This window comes from Gobio gobio (genome assembly GCF_949357685.1).
Source record: "Gobio gobio genome assembly, chromosome: 6".
Classification (NCBI taxonomy): domain Eukaryota; kingdom Metazoa; phylum Chordata; class Actinopteri; order Cypriniformes; family Gobionidae; genus Gobio; species Gobio gobio.
In genome coordinates this window covers 50910215-50923835 of record NC_137102.1, presented here as the reverse complement: position 1 = coordinate 50923835, position 13621 = coordinate 50910215, and the positions used below count along the sequence as shown (strand labels likewise).

Here is a 13621-nt window from a genome sequence, read left to right as displayed (position 1 = left end):
AACTTTTTGTTGACACAGTCTGAAGATGATACGATTCAATTTTGGTGGAAATTGGACAAACGGTCTAGGATGAGTTTGAAAAAGTAGGTTTTGATCAAATAAGAACATTGAGGACATGATGTTTGACCAAATATGGCAAAATTAGTATCTCTGTTCTCGGCATGAGCCAATGACTGTATTATGACCAGTTTCATTAAACTAGGCTAATTTAATCAAAAGTTATTAGCATGTTTGTAAATTTTGTTATAACCTCTGACCACAAGGTGGCACTGCCCCAAAACTTTTTGAGTACCTTCAAAGCATGGTGTGAAAGACATGAATTTTGGACAAACAGTTCATAAGTTATAAGCAAAAATAGCCATTTTTTGTATCTCCGGACCAGTAGGTGGCGCTGCGCCGAAACGCTGCATGTTGCCTCAGGTCATGCTTGTGATGACATGTACCAAGATTGGTTTGAATACGATAAAGCGTTGTGGAGATATAGGCTTATGAGTGTTTTTGCAACCGCTACGCAAAATTTGTGTGCGCGTTTTTCGAAAACGATTTGACAAATCAACTTGATTTGCAAGATTTTTTGTCAGCATGGTCTGAAGATGATATGGTTCAATTTCTGTGCAAATCGGACAAACCGTCTAGGACGAGTTCGCAAAAGTAGGTTTTTTGGAAAATTAAAAATGGCGGGAAATTATCATGACCGAAAATGACATCATAGGTTGCAATTGAATCGGCATGAGCCAATGACTCTATTATGACCAGTTTCAATATACTAGGCTAATTTAATCAAAAGTTATTAGCATTTTTGTCAAGTTTGTTATATCTTTTGACCACAAGGTGGCACTGCCCTAAAACTTTTTGAGTACCTTCAGGGCATAGCATGGAAGTCACATACCGAGTTTAGTAACAATATACTAATGCATTTGTAAAATAGAGCATTTTTTGACAAAATTAAAAATGGCCGACAGCCAAAATGGCCGATATGGTAAAATTGAATATCAGACGACTCGGCATGCCGTCCTGAATGTAACGAGACCACTTTTATGATTTTTGGACAAACAGTTCAGAAGTTATAAGCAAAAATAGCAATTTTTCGTATCTCCGGACCAGTAGGTGGCGCTGCGCCGAAACGCTGTATGATGCCTCAAGTCATGCTTGTGATGACATGTACCAAGTTTGGTTTGAATACGATAAAGCGTTGCGGAGATATTGCCTTAAGTGTGTTTTTGCAACCGCTACGTAAAATTTGTTTGCGCGTTTATCGCAAATGATTTGACGAATCAACTTGATTTGCAAGATTTTTTGTCAACATTGTCTGAAGATGATCTGGTTCAATTTTCGTGCAAATCGGATGAACCGTCTAGGACAAGTTCGTAAAAGTAGGTTTTTCGGAAAATTCAAAATGGCGGGAAAATTATTATGACGGAAAATGACGTCATAGGGTGCAATCGAATCGTCTTGAGCCAAGGAATCAGAGGAAAAAAGAATTTTGTTTCTAGCCCTTATGGTTAAAAAGTTATTAGCATAAACATGAGTCAAATTTTGGACTAATGGTGGCGCTAGAGGGATTGAGTTTGAGACTTCAAATTTGCTACGGTGACATTTCAGACTGTCCTCTATTAGTGGGCCAAATTTCACAACTTTTTACCATACGGTTCTATGGGCTGCCATAGACTTTGTGGCGGAAGAAGAAGAAGAAGAAGAAGAAGAAGAAGAAGAAGATGAATAATAATAATAAGAACGGGAACGGTTTCAATAGGTGCCTTCGCACCTTCGGTGCTTGGCCCCTAATAATAATAATAAGAACGGGAACGGTTTCAATAGGTGCCTTCGCACCTTCGGTGCTTGGCCCCTAATAATAATAATAATAGGAACGGGAACGGTTTCAATAGGTGCCTTCGCACCTTCGGTGCTTGGCCCCTAATAAGAACGGGAACGGTTTCAATAGGTGCCTTCGCACCTTCGGTGCTTGGCCCCTAATAATTCTAAATCATAAATATGAACCATTCATTTTCTGAAAATAATGGCACATGAATAATACTCAAAAATCCCCTCATAATTCACAAAACTTTATTCCATATAACATAGTTTCAAGGCCAAATTACAAATAAATAATGGAGATGTTTGCTATGACCTGCTTGTCGTAAGACAGTAACCACCCACACAGAGGAGAAAAGACCCCAAACCCGGTCAGTAATAGACTAAACAAATTTAAAGGAGTTAATAACCGTACATCTGCTAAATGCAATTTCTGACCTAAACGTCATATTTATGGAGCGAGCAACAGAAGGAGAGAGAATGAATCCACCAAACGTCCTTTTTGTGTGTGCTCAATAGGTCTGCGTGCAGACATTAAACATCATTCTGAATCATGGACGTCAAGAACGTAAGCTAAAATGCGGTTAAAGAGACATGTTGACGGCATCAGTGTCCAACAGGCTGAACTCTGTGATTCATTTGGGTTAGTTGTTGCCAAGGACACGACTGACAAGCGAACACACCAATCAGATTACGTTCCCGTCTCTCTGGACTGACAGCTGATTGGCCAGCTGCTTACGGCTGGAACCAATGCTATTGCAGGATGTAAATTAAGCACAATCAAGGTGAGCAGAATAGCAGCTCTAAGAGGGGATGAGTCACTCCCTGAATTTGAAGACAAAAATAAATTAATCAAAAGTATAAATTCCTATAAACCACTTTTAATTTCCACTGTGTAAAAAAAGGCAATCGACATCCTCCATCGAGCTCAGGAAAGGCAGACTTGTCTAGTTTAGGAACACCATTTGCCTTCAGTTCCTTTTAGGACAAATAAAAGAAATAGCATCATGTTGTGACGGTAAAGCTGGAGTGTTTCTACAACCAAAGATTAATCAAAACAGCATCTAAAGTAAACCAGAAAACATTATAAAAAAAACAAACAAAATGCTGAAAATCAACAAATACAGGACATTTTCACATAAATAATGAATAAATGTACAGATTTAGAAACGTATGCCACATTTGTCCATGTCCGAGATACAATATGTTCTTATTCGAAGCTTGTTTGGTTTACATCTCCTGAATCATGCAAAGTCAAATGCGAATCATAATGCATCAGTTGTCGAATCGTGTTAGCGATCTGCACAGTCTGAAGCAGAATAAATGCGTCTCTTCCATCGAAGAGGCTGGAGACATTCATGCTCTTGGGGCCGGACTGTGCGTATCATTTGTCTATTGCACATTCAAATTCATGTCTCCTCTTTGTTGAAGTCACTAATCATTTCATACGATGACAATATCACAATATAATAAAAAAAATGGCCATTTAAGAAAACCCAGACTACTCCACCTCAACACTTGGCTCCCTTGCAAAACATCCATGCAACACAATGGCAGACATCATACTTTACATGACATTTTAAAAAGGAATAAGGTTAAAGGCTTTACAAATTCAGACCAAAAAAAAAATGAGTTCAAAGGAATATATACGCTGAAAGTATGGAGTCATACATTTTGTGTGATCCTTAGGCAAACCCTGTAGACATGAGTAAGAGGAACGTACGAGGAGAGAATTGTTCAGATGCAGATCAGATATTAGATGCAAAGCATACACTTGGGTGGACGCCAACTCGCTGACATAGAAACGCAAAATTTGGATTATGTATGCGAGTGAAATTGGATTAATGTTGAGGTTTTTGTATTGTATTAGAGCACATCTCTGGCTTAAGATTGCTCTCCATAAAAGCTCTTAGCATTTTGTGTAGAATTAGAGCTGCTTTTTTCGCATTAGAACAACTGTCTGGTTTAATACTGGTCTCTCCTGGTCTGGATTGTTAGGATTTTCTGCAGCTCTTTCTAGGTACACAGTCCTCAATGTGCGTTAGCATTAATTTCACGCAGGGTGACAGTAACAGCCTTTGGATACAGGTAAACAACAGAAGCCGAGTAACAAAATGTCAAGTACACACGCCAAGATTCCATACATTGTAACAGATACATTTAGAGCAACATTCCATACACATCCAAATCTTGCACGGCTCACAAATCAGTTTCATACCAAAACGTCAGTCCTTGAAAAAACAAATGGGTCAAAGCGAACAAAGAAATAAGCAAAAAAAAAAAGAAGTTTCCCTGCATAGACTCGAGGTGAGAATTCAGTGCGAGCGCTTTGCAGGTGGAATCATCAAGCGCATCTGCCTACAGAATAATGTGAGGACGGGGTGTCTACCAAAGAGAGCCAATGAGAGAAAAGGAAGAGAAATGGGTGGGGTCCAAAAGTCTCACAGTCTGTAGGTTGTATTGTGCCCGTTCCAGGAGTCACTCTTGCGAATCATCTGAGAAAAATGCGTCGTTTAGTACCCGCTTCAGCAGGTGGCGTTCGCTTTCGCTCCGTTCCCTCTCATCGAACCATAACCAGAATTCAAGTGTGTCCCTGTTTTGATCGCAGAACATCACAGGAAGCAGGAAGGCAGAGGATTGTGGGTTGTTTGTTTCGTATATAGGCATTGTGGCATGGTGTGTCCTAAACCCCTTCCCCCCACATCACACCACCGACTGACCCCTGGTTTCATTCACTTGCCGCCGTACATCCTCTCGATATCGTCCTGATAGTGTGTTTTTAGTTCCTTGCGTTTGAGTTTGAAGGCGTCGGTAACCAGGCCCGTCTCTGGCGTCCAGGGTTCGGCACTCAGACGGATTTTCTTTGGGATCTCGAAGCGCTCAAGCTTATCTGTGAATAAGAAAAAGGAGATTATATATCAAATTCAAAGCCTTATGGTGATGAGAACTGTAGCTTGCTAAGCTACTATAAATATTAAACATAGTAATAAACAGCAAGAAGCTTAAAAAAATGGCAAAATACTGTGGATAGTCTTTTAGCAAAAGTTTTGAGTGACAGTTAATTGTTTTTTTATTGGAACTGGGCTAGTGAAATTACTCCAGTCTTCAGTGTCACATGAATCATTCTAATATGCTGATTTGGTGCTCAAGAAACATTCCTTATATCGGTAGCCGTGTTTCCATTACAGATTTGCCAAAACTAAATGTCAATAAAAAACGATTGTGAAATGACAGCCTTTCCGTTAACAATTGTTATACGACTACAACATTTTTTTTTCCTCTCGCGATAAGTCATTACAAAATTATGCACGTATGCTGGTAGGTTTGTGTATATCCCAGTCACTGCACTAGCCATTATTTTTAATCAAAGGAGACGTAGGCGTGTTATCCAAGTATTAATGGCAAGGAAAGCACCTTATACTTGGGAGCGGCCACAGGTGTTTGTGGGTGTTTCTCCCTCACATCTGCTTCAAGGTCTTAATAATTTGTGGCATTTCTTTGTTGTTTAGAATCCAGTATTCCTGTAATTCTATTGTCTTTTATGATTTTAATAAAGAACTCGGTCTCGTCTTCTGTCCGACATACGGCGTCATCTTTACAGAATGATTGTTTATTACATACGCCAGGTGCAAGGGCGTAGATTTGGTTTGAACATTGGGGGAACATCTATATGCTTTAACTGATTACAAATTCAATATGAAAGAGACAACATTTAGACATTTATTTTAAGATTTTTACATTCCACCTTAATGCATTTAAAAATGTTTTTGAAAGTGAGTGAGTGAGTGAGCCACTTAAATCGTTCATTCATCCAATTCGTTCAAAAGTCAGATTAATTTAGGAAGAAAACAAACACCGATGTGAATACTTTTGTCATTGATAATTACAGACACTATTGAAAATTAACTAGCAAAATAGACGGCTGCTTTGGTAACTTGTTATACCAATAGTTATAGCTAAATACATTGCAATGGATTAGCTACTTAAAATATATGTGGTGTGTACTTAGCTATTTAGCTATACACAATATTCTCATACCTCATTCTCAGTACATGCTTTATTTTTTTTGCATCCCTCTCTGACCAGCTTCTCTTCATTTTTGGCGCTAACGTTACCCGTGTGCTCTCCCATTCAAACACCACGCCGTTACCAATGGGTTCAATGGAGGGGGAGTATTTTTTGTCTGATTTATTATGACAAACTCATATTTGATTAGGAACAAAATTATTGTTACAAAATAAATTAATTCTACATATTTTTCATTTGATCTACTGTGATTTTCATGTTGAAATATTGGGGGGGTTGTAACTGATGGATTTGAATATTGGGGGGGGTTACCTCCCCCCCATCCCCCCCTAAACTACACCCCTGGCGACCTGTAATTTTTCAAATTGCCTGAAAAACCACCTCATGGGAGCGTAAAAACGTTGTTTTTGCGATTGACGTGTTTCGCAATTTAAAGGGTAATGGAAACATTTGATCTGCTTATTTTTGAGGAAACCAAATTTTGTGATATTATAAATGTCTTTACTGTTATTTTAGACCAATTTAATACATCCTTGCTGAATAAAACTATACAAATTTTTAAAACAAAAATATATATATTCTATCTACACAATTGTCATTTTGCCCTGTTGTTGACAGACCTGAAATAGCCGCGTCTGTGATGATACGTAGAACCTCTTTCTCCATCACTGGATGGTTGCAGATCTCTTCCCATGATCCTCTAATGCCCCTCTGCGCAGCAAGGGTGGTTAACTGCTTCTGATTGGGCACCACAAACCCAATCACATAAGACTCATCACTGTGTAAAGAGAGGGAAAGATTTATACATCTCATCTAAAACACCACACAACATTTGTGAAGCATGTGTGAGTGCTGAATTGCCACAGTGTGTATGTGAACGTTTGCACTCACCTGTTGGCATAAGCACAGATGTTGTCGATGAAGGAGCAGTTTTTGAGCACAGCCTCCACTTTGCCCAAAGACACATATTCACCAGCTTGCAACTTCACCAGGTCCTTCTTACGATCTACACACACAGGCCAAAACCATTTAGAGCAGTGGTTCCTAAACTTTTCTGAGTGGCGTACCCCCTGAGGCATTTATCATCCTTCTGCATACCCCTTAGACAGCAGTCATTAAGGGACAATATTTGCACACTTAAATTGATTTTCCAGTGCGTGTTTTAAATAAAACAATGTTCAATAGAGAAATATGCAATGATGGTAAAAACAGAAGTGATACTTTTAAATATTAAAGGTCCCATTCCGCATGATCCCATTGTTCAAACTTTAGTTAGTGTGTAATGTTGCTGTTAGAGCATAAATAATACCTGTAAAATTATAAAGCTCAAAGTTCAATGCCAAGCGAGATATTTTATTTAACAGAAGTTCCCTTTCAAAGCCTACAGCGAACGGCTGGCTTGGACTACATCCTGGTACTTCCTTCTTTAATTACGTCAGTAGAGCAGTAGAGCAGACTAACCTCCGCCCACAAAGAAACGCGAAAAAGGGGGCGTGGTCTTGTTGCTGTCCCACGTGGAGAAGAGGACGTGTCGCGTGGAGAAAAGGAACTGTTGCGTTGAGTGTGTTTATCGCCATGTCGTCGAGACGCTGTTATTTTCATCCAGGAGTCAAATCACCTTTGTTTGGCTTTCCCAGGGACGCTGTAGAGATTATTGAACGCATACATCTCTCCGTTAAGAGGCGTGACCTTTCCAACATGCGCTAAGCTGCTGTCGAATCACAACACAGGAACTGCTGGCACGTGCGCTAAGCTGCGGTCGAATCACAGCACAGTAACACGGTAAGCGCTGGCACAATCAGAACTCGTTACGTGTTTCTGAAGGAGGGACTTTATAGAACAAGGAAATCACCAGCCGTTTTTAGGACAGTGAAAACAGCAGTACACAGATCAGTACATTGTGTGAAAAATACTGTGTTTTTTTACACGCGAAACATGAACACATGTTATATTGCACACTGTAAACACAATCAAAGCTTCAAAAAAACATGAAGAACGGGACCTTTAAACTAAAACCGCCAGTAAATCAATATCATAATGAGTGAGTCATTGAGTCATTTATTCATTAAAGGGTTAGTTCACCCAAAAATGAAAATTCTGTCATTAATTACTTACCCTCATGTCGTTCGACACCCGTAAGACCTCCGTTCATCTTCGGAACAGAAATGAAGATATTTTAGTTGAAATCTGATGGCTCTGAAAGGCCTCCATTGGCACAATGCACTTTACACTCTCAAGACCCATAAAAGGTACTAAAGACGTCGTTACAAAGTCCATCTCACTACAGTGGTTCTACAATAACTATATGAATCGGCGAGAATAGTTTTTGTGCGCAAAAAAACCCTAAATAACGATTTACATAGTGATGACGATTTCAAAACAAGGCATCATGAAGCTTCGAAGCGTTATGAATCAGCGAGTCGAATCGGCGGTTTGAATCGCCAAATTTCAGCAGTTTGGCGGTTTGACACGCGATCCGAATCATGATTCGACTCACTGATTCTTAACACTTCGAAGCTTCATGATGCCTTGTTTTGAAATCGTCATCACTATGCAAGTCGTTATTTAGGGTTCTTTTGCGCACAAAAACTATTCTCGTCGATTCATAAAGTTATTTTAGAACCACTGTAGTGAGATGGACTTTGTAACGATGTCTTTAGTACCTTTTAAGGGTCTTGAGAGTGTAAAGTGCCATTGTGCCAATGGAGGCCTTTCAGAGCCATCAGATTTCAACTAAAATATCTTCATTTCTGTTCCGAAGATGAACGGAGGTCTTACGGGTGTCAAACGACATGAGGGTAAGTAATTAATGACAGAATTTTCATTTTTGGTTGAACTAACCCTTTGAGTAATAAAGCAAGTGGCTGTATTTAGGAATGGGTCTTTGATTCATTGACTCTCACGATTCATTCAAAGCCACAGATCACGAAACACTGCTGTGTGTTGCAGTTCTGCTGTGGCTTTCTTTGGAACTATTATTTAGTTGCAAACAATAATGACAGTACTGTGTTTAAAATGCACATCACTTAATATTACGCTTTTGTTTGTTGAACAATTGTATAAAATCAAATGTCACATTTGGATATTTGGGGGAAAGAAAAATTGCATTCTTGCTTGCATAAACTCAACAAAAGTTCTTTGAGAATATATTGAGTCTTGAATCAATCCCTATACAGTCTTGTGTCTATAGGCTATTATTTTTAAAGTGCTAAACACCTAGCCTAGAAATCTAGACGCACCCTAGCGGCAGCAAATGTAATTTGCAGCCAGGGTCGTCTAGCAACTTTCCATAGACTTGCGAGCTTGAAAAACCAAACTCTGGTCAGGCCAATCACAGCGTGTATAGAGTCAGTGGGCGGGCTTAACATAATGACGGCAGGGTTGTGGCGGTTCCGCGTGAAATCCCTGCTAACAAAGAACGTTACGGCACTGAAGTCATTCTTAAAAAAGGAAGATGTGTTCTGAGTTTTGCCGACCGATTACAGCAAAAGTGTAATCTATCAACTAGCTCCGCTGGTGGGAAAACGCATGGAACTCAGCCACAAACCGCTTGTGATTGTTGTCACCACTGATATGGCTCTGGCTGGATATAGCGCTATCCTATAACGTGCAGAGGGAATTTGAAAGACAAGCGTTTATCCCTCCGCTCGGATTGAGCCCTGCCAATGGTGTGTTCCCAGACCCAACATCTCGATGTGGGTCTGGCTTGTCAGTCTCCTAAAAACCCACTTTTACAAAGGTACATTCTCCAGAATGGCAGTAATGTAGCACGATTTGCTAAGGCAACACAATCATATGCACGCTGCTTGAGTGGATGCAGTCAGGTTGGACCGCGTAAGATGATGTAATTTGATTGGATGTCATGTATGTATGGCATTTTGCTTGCTAGAATGACATGCTCGGTGGCGTCAAATTAAATGAAAGTCAAAACTCCACATTTTATTTGCGTACCACCCCCTCTGTCACCTCATGTACCAGTTTGGGAACCACTGATTTAGAGAAACGTACATAGAAACTACTATGATAACACTTAAATTGTGCTGAGATTTTATTACACGATTTAACAGACAAGGCTTAACCCTAGTCCCAGACTAAAATGCATGTTTGTGCTGTTTTAACTGAAAGCAACTTGCACTGGCATACCTTAAAATATGTCAGTGTTATTGTTTTGTCTCAAGATGCACATCAGTAATGTTTTTTTTTCTAAGGAACGTTTATAAAAGCGACTTAAATGTCCTCATTGAACTAAGGCCTAACCCTGGCTTAATCTAAGCCTTGTCTGTGAAACCGGGCCTATGTCTTGAAAAAAGGTTTGTTTGTGTGTATGTGTCTCTCCACACCGATAATCTTGAGGCAGCCGTCAGGGTGAAACTCTCCGATGTCTCCGGTGCAGAACCAACGCTGGCCGTTCGCATCCACAAAGAAGTCCTCTCGGTTCTTCTGATCGTTTTTATAGTAACCCATGGTGACATTGGGACCGCCAACAACAATCTCTCCTCGTGGGTTTGGTTTATCCGTACTGAAATAACCACCTAAGGACAGAAAGAAAAATACATTACAATGGGCAACATTTTATAAGATTTCAAATCTCAGTATTTGAATTGCTAAAAAGCTGAACTTGCCTTCCTCCCAGTCCTTCAACATGATCTCTGAGCACACTAGAGGAGCTCCAACACGTCCGGTGCTGTAATCAGCAACTAAACAAACACACACAGTATTAATACAATTATTCAATTTTACACATTAATTTACTCAGATTTAATTCCATGTAAACTGCACTGAAGGTGTTGCTATCATATTTTTATGAGCAATAGGTTCCTGTAATCTAACTAATAGTTCCATTAACCCAGTGGATTAACCCAGGTTTTTATTCAAGACCCCATGGCATTGATTTAAATGTATTAATCCCACACTTTTTGAACCATGAATTCCAATGACCTTTTTCTTAGTCGTTTGTGATTGCTAGATAATGATTTTAAATTCCAAAGAGACTGCAGTCAAAGAGTTATTTCTGGACGACTAAAAATGTCAGAGTTGAACTTAACACAAAAGCAGGGTTTATTCCTTAAAGAAAATTGAAGGAATAAAATTGAAGGAAATACAGTATATCAATATGTTCTCTAAATGTCTAGGGAGAAACAAATGCATGTTTGCAATACTTCAGTGTTTTTCCGTTTTCTTTTTAAGTGTTTTTTTATTTATTTTTTTACAAAAGTTTGAATACCTCTAGAACAGGGGTCTCAAACTCGCGGCCTGCGGGTGGCCCCCTACTTGACATCAAAGTTTAGTGTAAGTGCGGGCCGCGGGTTGTTCTGAAAAGCACCTTTTTGCTGAGTCGTTGCGTGTGCCGTGCTAGCCGCCTCACTTCGTATGTGTGTGTGTGTGCGAGAGAGAGCGTTAGCTCGGCCCTCCCTCGTGCAGTATAATTGGTTGACACCGCGTGATTGACAGGAACAGAATTTGAGACTGATCCGGGCTGATCAGACAGTCGAAACCAATGTGGTCTAACAGCGCTCAGATGGCCAATCAAATCAAAGTAGGCGGGGTTCGTGCACAATCTTCACACACACACACAATCTCACTGCCCAGCCTGACCCAGAGTCTACTTCCACCGGCCCCCAGGTAAATTGAGTTTGAGACCCCTGCTCCAGAATATGGGAAAAACTTTTACTGTATCTTCTGATCACACTGCACAAAAATTATAATAATCTCAGCACGAAAATGAACCTCATTGGCTCTTGCTGAAGTTCAAACGTGCTTCGTAACACAAGAATGAACCTCATTGGTTCTTGAGGAAGCTTAAACGTGCTGCGTAACACGAGAAACAACCTCATTGGTTCTTGCAGAAGCTCAAACGTGATGCATAACACAATAATGAAACTCATTGGTTCTTCAAAACACAATTGACAATTATTAATTTATGAAATATTGCAGTATTTATTATAAATTATTTATCCATGCACATTGATTTGCACAATTTGTTTCTTTTAAATCATGTGCCCTCGTAATCTTTAATCAAACTGACTTTCTCTTCCTCTTGCAACAACATCTGGCGGGACAACCTGTGACTCACAAGATCAACCTATAGCAAACCATAACCATCCAATCAAATCCCGAAGGACAAAATCAAGTCCCGCCCCACATTTTTCGCTGAAGTCACAATAAGGGAGAAAAGATCGCAACTTCCGTTAGATGCAGACTTTAAGTTAGAATATAAGAAAGCAGCAGCTAAGAATAATTTTATTCTTAACAATCTTTGGAGAATCTGCACAAGCTTCTAATTCTATATAATTATTTTAATACTAGAACCTCCTACACCCTTGATTTGAAGTACTGACACGACACACCTTTTAATTCTAGAGCTCACTATTGGCTTTACTGCACCTTACTGGTCCAGTCTCTGATTTTATACTATGAGGTCTGTGAGGCCTGCGCTAAGTCCCATTACTCCAGTCCGGATTCATAGGTTCAACTTCTATGTGAATCCCGTGCTTACACTCGCTGATGGTCCCAGCTCCGCAGGTCTCGGTGAGGCCATAGCCCTGTCCTACAGGACAGCAGAAACAGATGTTCATGAAACGCTGAGTAGCTGCGGATAAAGGAGCTCCGCCAGACAACAGCACACGCATTTTACCGCCCAGCAACGAGCGAACCTTCTTGAACACAAGCCTGCAGAACACAAAAACAAGATGCAATTAGACATAAAAATATATAACACAGAAAATCAACTGCATCTGGACAAACCCAGTGAGTTTTGGAAGACATCACATTATTGTTGTATTATACCTGTCACAGAGAGGCGTGTTGTATCCTTTAGAGATCTGCTCCATCTTGTAGTTGTACGCCAGAACAAAGAGAGTTTTCTGCACACTGCTCATCTCGTCAACTTTAGTCATCACATTCTTATAGATCCGGTCCATAATCTCCTATACAGACAAAATGAGAGAGAAACACTTCATCTATTAAACACATCTATTAAAACTCATCTTTGATAACCAAAATTACATGTTTAAAGTTTTTTAAACTGTGAAAATGTCTTCATGCCTTAAAATAGCTTGACTGTAACTCTACAACTGTGCTTCATTTAGTGTATGTGTAGCCATGAATATGCACATTAGACCCCGCCTCCACTCACTCACACCAGCTCAGAATACCTGCTCCACTCGGTCAACTTTACTATAGTAAACGCTACACAATGGCAAGGGGAAATACTGATTAATTCAGCCATATATGTTTAAACCAGAAACTGATTCAGAAGAAGTGGACGAGTGAATTATACAAGTCAATGTATCAGAATGGTAATGCGTTTTATGTATCACTCTCTACATCGGACACATAATGGGTACTGATATGATTAGCCTTTGGATCGACTATGTTATCAAACAGCTAATAATGCGTTGCTAATGTTACACAAACCATGTTCCCGTTTGCCATCTCAGAGTCAGACCGCTGCCTTCTAGAAATCAGCATCCTTAGAAACGCTTTGAACACCAGAACGGCAGTGGAGAAAGGCATATAGTTCATCATAACATTGTAATATACATATACATTCACCCGCTATATTGCTAATGTACCTGATTTTTCGTATCAACAGAAAAATACAGGGATTACGATGGCCAATTTCAAACCTCATTTTTGAGACTGTCTGTGGTAAACTGTAGTTTTAAGGAAAAAAATACTCAGCATTGTGATGTTGACCGATGAATTTGCACATGGTTTGTCTTAAAGCATATTAAAAACACCACATACACAAATAAACAACATTAAAAACTTGATTTTTACC

General features: G+C 39.7%; 1 protein-coding gene across 1 annotated transcript in view; it reads right to left on the bottom strand.

Annotated features, from left to right (window-relative positions):
• Nucleotides 1–2043: 2043 nt before the first annotated feature.
• The window catches only part of acsl3b (acyl-CoA synthetase long chain family member 3b), a 48183-nt gene continuing 36605 nt past the window's right edge, over nucleotides 2044–13621 (bottom strand). The window contains exons 11-17 of the mRNA XM_079820539.1: nucleotides 12625–12764; nucleotides 12335–12507; nucleotides 10461–10535; nucleotides 10179–10370; nucleotides 6730–6844; nucleotides 6459–6616; nucleotides 2044–4702 (exon numbers count right to left, since the gene is read on the bottom strand). Of these exons, the coding sequence (XP_079676665.1) occupies nucleotides 4545–4702; nucleotides 6459–6616; nucleotides 6730–6844; nucleotides 10179–10370; nucleotides 10461–10535; nucleotides 12335–12507; nucleotides 12625–12764 (1011 nt within the window). The 3' untranslated portion in view covers nucleotides 2044–4544. The remainder of the gene's footprint in view (nucleotides 4703–6458; nucleotides 6617–6729; nucleotides 6845–10178; nucleotides 10371–10460; nucleotides 10536–12334; nucleotides 12508–12624; nucleotides 12765–13621) is intronic.